Source organism: Aplysia californica, unplaced genomic scaffold, assembly GCF_000002075.1.
Source record: "Aplysia californica isolate F4 #8 unplaced genomic scaffold, AplCal3.0 scaffold00057, whole genome shotgun sequence".
NCBI lineage: Eukaryota > Metazoa > Mollusca > Gastropoda > Aplysiida > Aplysiidae > Aplysia > Aplysia californica.
The window spans coordinates 1,333,700-1,341,041 of NW_004797327.1; the positions used below are offsets into that span (position 1 = coordinate 1,333,700).

Genomic DNA, 7,342 nt, shown 5'->3' on the forward strand with positions numbered 1-7,342 from the left:
CAGGCAGACAGGCAGGCAGACAGACAGACAGAGACTACCTTGAGGAAGCCTAAAAGAAAAACGATGGGAAGATATTGAAGTAAAGGCAAAGGGCGGATGGGTTAAAAGCATGGGAAAAAATGATATTAGCGCTTTTAGAACATCGGTCGGAACTTGATGCGAGTGAACGAAAGTATGTGTAGGTTGGATGGGGAAACGGTAAATAAATATGTGCTGTCAACCATTTTCGTTTCGCAGATAAGCTCGTCTGGTGATCGTGAGCTACCTGTGTAGGAAAGTTATATCTGAGGAAGTATAATGTACGCCTGCCTTTGCGATGTACTCCATTTTGCAACATAGCTTGAGCATTTTCAGCTGTAATGGGTGAACAAAATACATTTTTACACTTCTCCGAGAAGGATTGAGTTTGAAGAGCTTGGTAGTATAAATACTAGAAGACAAAGAGATACAAATCAAAGACAAAGACAGACGCGGGGAGAGATAGACACCCGTACACATCCACGTACATGCACGGCACAGAGAGAGAGAGAGAGAGAGAGAGAGAGAGAGAGAGAGGGAGAGAGAGAGAGAGACAAAGAGACACAGAGACACACAGAGAGAGAGAGACATACACATTCATACGTACTAACACACACATACACACACACACAAACACACACACAAACACACACACAAACAAACACCCACACACACCCACACACATTCACACACATATACGCACAAACACACACGAACTCACACAACATACACAGTGGTTGAGAGATAAAAAGATAGACAGATCGACAGACAGACAGACATAGAGGGGGGGTGGGGTGGTAGAAAGAGAGGGGAGAGACAGACAGACAGAGAATTTAAGGACAGAACAGGGGAAAGGGAAAGAGGGTGAGGATGGAAGACACATTTTGAAGGTATAAAATTAAAAAACCTCAGATATAAAGATTATGTTCATTAAAACACACACACACACACACACACACACACACACACACACACACACACACACAGACTTCGCAAAATGCTTCTAAAATCCTCGAATCCCTTCACCTTATCATGGAAATGAGATGTGCAAGCGACAGAAAGAGGGGATGACTTTCGACAAGAACAACAGCGCATCGATTTTCAATCTGGCCATTTGGCCCTATTAGTGTCATGGGTCAAGTCAATATTCTGGAGAGTGGCTCCAACGAACCGACCGTACCTAAATCGCACTGCATGAAGGTTACACACAACCATAAGTTCAACAGAACGGGGTTTTTGTTGTTTGTTTGGGGGTTTTTTTTTGAGGGGTGGTGTTGTTTTTTTTAGGGGTGAGGGGGTTCTTTGTGAATTACGTTATTACAGCCCTCGCAACTATATAAGGTCATTTGAGCGCGTAGGACACATTATACATGTTTTTCAATTTGGAAACAGAACGTTTACTTTTTAATTAACTTTTGTTTTCGTACGTGTTGCTAGCCATTACGTTTTTTTAAAAAGAACATTCATTATTTTGTTTTACCGTAATGGCTTGCAGCACTTAATATTCCCTTTTTTTAAAAAGACACCAGGCTACATACTTGCGGCGTCGGTAGCCTAGTGCGGACCTGTACACGTGAGATTGTGGGTCCGGGGTTCGAACCTGAGATCGGTATGATTTTGTGGTATTCTTTGGAAAGGCACTTGACAATAATGAAAGGTGTTACAAGAGAGTAACAAACACAAAAAGGAGGGGAAATAAGGATAATAGATAGTAATTGATAGGAAAGAAGGAGCAAACCAGACCAAAGCACCCGCTAACCACCTACGCTGAATGTCTTTCCAACACATCGTGACCCCCTAAAGTCTGCAGATCTTCTACATCTAATGATAACAACGCAGAGAACAAATGCTGACTATAATGTACTGTCGAACCTGCTCTAACGGCCACCTGTATAAGACACTCACCCGTACAACCGGCCATTTCCCATTCCCCCCCCCCCTTGTCGTTTTAAACAGTTTCGACTGTAGTTAACATCAGTGGTCAGTGTTCTTCAAAAGAAAACGCTAGTCGAATAAGTATCCAGGAAATTGTTCAAAATTAAAGGCACCACGCTTGGGTATTCTCAATGAAGACTTTAAACGGTCCTAAAAGCTACGTTTATCCCAGGACACTAGCCAGTAAACTAGTCTAGGGAAGGTGTACACTTTTCTAGATATCATTTGTAATCTAGCTCGCTTTTCGTGACCTTACATTTTCCTGTCTAACTTTCTCTATATCTTTTTTGTTTGTTTTTGTTTTAGTAAACATTTTACGGCACTTGAAACCCAATTAGGTCACACAAGTTTTGTGCCGAAGATCAGAGGTGTTACAAGAGAATAACGAACACAAACAAGGAGAGAGATAAAGACGATAGGTGGCTGATAGGAAAGAAGGAGCAAACCACACCAGAGCACCCGCCAACCAACCGCTCCCTATACCTTATGGGTGACAGTCAACACTCTGAACTCGTGTGGTGGAGGGGGGGGGGTAAGAAGGGACGGGAAGTTGGTTTACTGGTGGTTATTTCCCCATGACGCGGGCAGTATTGCAAACAGGTGTAAGTCATTTTTGTCAGCCTTTGAGATATGTCTGTATGCAATACTGCCCACGCAGAATAGAAGTATTCAGTGACGTCGGTAGCTACAGGACTCGTTATCATGAGATTCCGGGTTCGGGGGCTCGTGGCTCGGCTTGGTCCGACCTTGTACCCTTGGGAAAGGCACATCTAACGAATTTTATCATTTGTTTCGATCCTATCGGAAATGGATGCTAAATTCATAGGTCATGCCTCTTAAATAACCTCACGGTGTTGCGAGGGCGTATTTGATGTCTCTGCCTCCTCTGTACTCTAGTCTATTTATCTAACTTAGCTCTCGCTCCCCCCCCCCATTCCCCCCAAAATCTCTCTCTCTCTCTCTCTCTCTCTCTCTCTCTCTCTCTATCTATCTATCTATCTCTCTATCTCTCTCCATCTGTCTATCCATCAGCCTATCTATCTATCTATCTATCTATCTATCTATCTATCTATCTATCTATCTATCTATCCACTCATCTATCTACGGGTATCTACCTATCTATCTATCTATCTATGTATCTATGTATCTATCTTATTTTTGTCTATGTATTATCTATGTATCTATGTATCTGTGTATCTATCTATCTATCTATCTATCTGGGAGCAGCTGTACTGCGTGAACTTACCCTTGCGTGCTAGAATACGTGTATACATTATGTGATTGTGTGTACATGTCCATACATATACGTTGTGAGGTGAGAGAATATATTTATAATTATTATATATATATATATAAAATATCACGGAGAGAGAGAGGGAGAGAAGGACAGACAGACAGACAGACAGACAGACAGACAGACAGACAGACAGACAAACAAACAGAGACAGAGAGAGAGAGAGAGAGAGAGAGAGAGAGAGAGAGAGAGAGAGAGAGAGAGAGAGAGAGAGAGAGAGAGAGAGAGAGAGAGAAACTCTGGAAGAGGATAAGGAACGACAGATTATAACCCCCAAAGGCTTAACAAAACCTTATCGAATACCTGTCCCAGAGCATGGCAAACATCACGTCCTGTCAACAGCACACACGAGCGGCATGCAGAGTTAGCCTCTTATGTAACCGAAGTAGTAACTTATACTTAAGCTCTTCGCCCTGGATGGTGAAAGGTCAGGCCTACCAGTTTTCTTATCGTAAGATACACGGTACACGGGGACAGTTAGTTAGCAATTTCTCCATTTTGCTGGTGGTGTTGTTGTTGCTGTTGCTGCTGTTTCTGCTGTTGTAACTGTTGTTACTGTTGTTGTTGTTGTTGTTGTTGTTATTGTGTGTGATGCTGTTGTGTAGCTTCGGTAATGGTAGTAGTAGTAGTAGTAGTAGTAGTAGTAGTAGTAGTAGTAGTAGTAGTAGTAGTAGCAGTAGCAGCAACAGTAGCAGCAGTAGCAGCAGTAGCAGCGGTAGCAGCGGTAGCAGCGGTAGTAGTAGCATCAGTAGTAGTAGCAGCAGCAGCAGCAGCTGCAGCAGCAGTAGTAGTGGTAGTAGTAGTAGTAGTAGTAGTAGTAGTAGTAGTAGTAGTAGTAGTAGTAGTAGGGTGGCTTTGCGGATAATGGTTTTGGCAACAGGGCAGGGACAATAATTCACAACTGAAATAACAACCATTGCTGCGGCTTCTGCTACCGTTGTTGCGACCGCTGTTGATTTTGCGGTTGATATTGTTGCTACTGCAACTTCTGTTGCGACTACTGTTGCTACAGCTTTTGTCGTTGTTTTTGCTGCTGCTGCTGTTAAGTTACTACTGCTGTTGATACTTCTGTTGGATCTGCAACGGCTATTGCCATGCTTTTGTTGCTGCTGTTGTTACTTGTGTTCATCATGATCATCATCATCATCATCATCATCATCATCATCATCATCATCATCATCATCATCATCATCATCATCTAGTGCCCGATCTGCGACAGACATCGGCGACCATGGTTCTCCATTCATTCCTTTGCTCGGATGCTCTTAAAAAAGCTACATTTCCCTGATCTCTCCGCGTTACACATTTGTTTAGGTTCCCTAAGAAGGTTGCTCTGGGCCTACCCCTGCCTCGTTTGCCTTCAATTTTGCCAGTGAGAGCTAGATGTGCAAGACCTTTATGTCTATTCAGGTGTCCCAAAAGCTGCATTTGTTGTTTCCGGATTGTTTTCATGTTGATACTACGGTTAATATTGCTCTTGCTACTGCTACTGCTGCTGATACTGGTGCTGCTTCTGCTGTTGCTACAGCATTCGCTGCTGCTGTTGTAGTTATTATTGTCGCAATTTTCGTTTCCGATCGCCGCCGTTGACATGTCGTGATGCCACCGTTCCTGCTGAGTTTGTTATGTGAGTTATTGTTTCCTTTGCGTAGGCTGTTGGCGGGTGCTCTGGTGTAGTTTGCTCCTTCTTTCCGCCCAAACATCTATTTTCTATGTCTCCTCCTTCTCATTATTTTTTTTATGTTATCATCAAGATGCACCTATAATCTTTGGCATTTGTATGACCTATTTGAGTTACAAGTGCTGCAACAGAAAATAAATAAAATTCTTACTCTAAAACTAAAAGTCACTTTTGCAAACCATAAAGAGTATAAAAATTCGACAAGCATTGGGTGTGGCGTTAATTAACAAAAAATAAAGGTTCAAATTATTTTGGTCACATCATGCGAAATTTTCATAGGCCTTCCAACAATGTAAGGTTATTTAACCCTATTCGTACGCCCTGGGGTCATTTTGTACCCCCAGGGTTGTATTCTTCACATTCTAAAATACTTTTAGTACAAAGATCTCTTTGAAACTTTCAGAGTTTAACAAAGAAATCAGTTTAACAGGCAAAGTGTACGAATCGGATTAACAAGTAAATTTCCAATTTGGAAAGTGGTGGCACAGATCTCAAGGACAGGAGACTTCTGCGTTTTTGATAGCTGAGTCTGGTCGTTTGACAGTTTATTTGAATAGTAAAAAGCACATGGACATGGTGACCGTCCTTCAGGCGGGAAAAACATGTAAGAAAGACAGAAACTACAGAGGCAAAGAAAAGAAGTGGTGAGTGAAAGAGAGAGAGAGAGAGAGAGAGAGAGAGAGAGAGAGAGAGAGAGAGAGAGAGAGAGAGAGAGACATACAGACAGACAGAGACAGAAAGAGACTGACAGAGAGAGAGAGAGAGAGAGAGAGAGAGAGAGAGAGAGAGAGAGAGAGAGAGAGAGAGAGAGAGGGGGAGGGATAAAAAGAGGGAAAGAGAGAGATAGGTAGAGACTACCCAGAACAAAAGCGTGTTTTGGCTGAGCAGGAGTCCATCGAAAAGAGATTCCGGCTTTGGTTTTCATTTCCATGTCTTAGTGCAGCGGCTCTATAACAATGCACACACATAACTCCCCGACAGGCTCGAATAAACGCACACATGGTATATGAAAAGAAAGATGCGCACACTCGCACACACACACACACATACACACACGCGCGCGCGCACACACGCTCACAGATGTATACACACACACGCACACACCCAGATGTACACACACACACACACACACACACACACACACACACACACACACACACACACAAACAAAAACACACACAAACACACATATAGCGAGAGGTGGGAGAAAAGAGAGAGAGAGGGAGAGAGAGAGAGAGAGAGAGAGAGAGAGAGAGAGAGAGAGAGAGAGAGAGAGAGAGAGAGAGAGAGAGAGAGAGAGAGGGTGAGGCCAGAAGGGGGGGGAGGGAAAAGAGAAGGGGTAGGGCAGATAGGGGTTGTAAAAAAATACTTACAATCGAAGGCGTAGAATGAATGCTCACTCCCATCCATAGCAATCATCACTGTGTTTTTGGCTGCTGGCGTCGCTTCAGACATGGTGAAGATCTGCGTCCTCTCAGTGTGTACACTGGGGAAACCCAACACACTACACAGCACTTAACTAGACTGCACATCGGTTGTTGACTTTAGCGATTTCGTGGACGGCAAGCCTCATACATGTATTAACTCTTACAAATCATAATCTTATTCCCTGCATTTTTGCAGCAAGTCTGAATTGAAATAGTATGTAAACGTTAGCATTTTCAGCTTGAAAAGGAAATGCTTCAAGCTACAAATGTTGTAGATATTACGGGTGACTTGGATCTTGTGCAATTGGCACAGGGGGGGGGGGGGCATAGTTTAATGAGGACAGAGAAAAGACAAAAGATTTAGTATGAGAGGATACAATTTTAGTACAAGCATGAAGATAATGTTTATGATAATGGGGGGAAACAAGAAGAAATAACAATAAAAATAATGCAGCATCTAATCAGTTGACTTCTAAGAATTAAAAGATGAAAGAAGAGCAATGTAGATCTAATGGTATATTATATGGTCGCTTTTAAGGACAAGCGGGCTAACTCAGATTTCGGGGTTTCCAGAAATCTTGACCTACACCAAGGGTGGGCATTGTCCTACCTAAAGGAGAAATTTGGTTTCATTGGTGTGTATTTGTTTGGCTATAGAGAAAACTCTCATTGTCTTTTAAAGAAACTGAACAAAGGGCAAAAACTTTAACTTTGATTTTCTTAAAACAGCATTTTTCGGGATAATAGCCCCCTTGTGCCTAAAATCGACCGTATCATAACCCTTTCTCCCTTTCCTTCCTTCCCATCCCCTCCCCCACCCCCTCTTTCCCCACAACCCCCTCTCCCAAACAAGGCAAGGCTCAAAAGATTACCGGAATTTTAGACCCCTCTCCCAACAATGTGAATTCGCACACTTAAGAAAGTACATACCGGTAGCCTACAAAATGCACAACGATTTGAGGGGCCCAATGGTTGGGGGGGGGGGAG

At 42.9% G+C, this 7,342-nt stretch overlaps 1 protein-coding gene across 1 annotated transcript in view; it reads right to left on the reverse strand.

Moving 5' to 3' along the window:
- Positions 1-7,342, reverse strand: part of LOC101853445 (universal stress protein YxiE) — a gene marked incomplete in the record, with an annotated part of 15,632 nt that overhangs the window by 5,746 nt on the left and 2,544 nt on the right. The window contains 1 exon segment of the mRNA XM_035968406.1: positions 6,302-6,432. Coding sequence (XP_035824299.1) covers positions 6,302-6,383 — 82 coding nt within the window.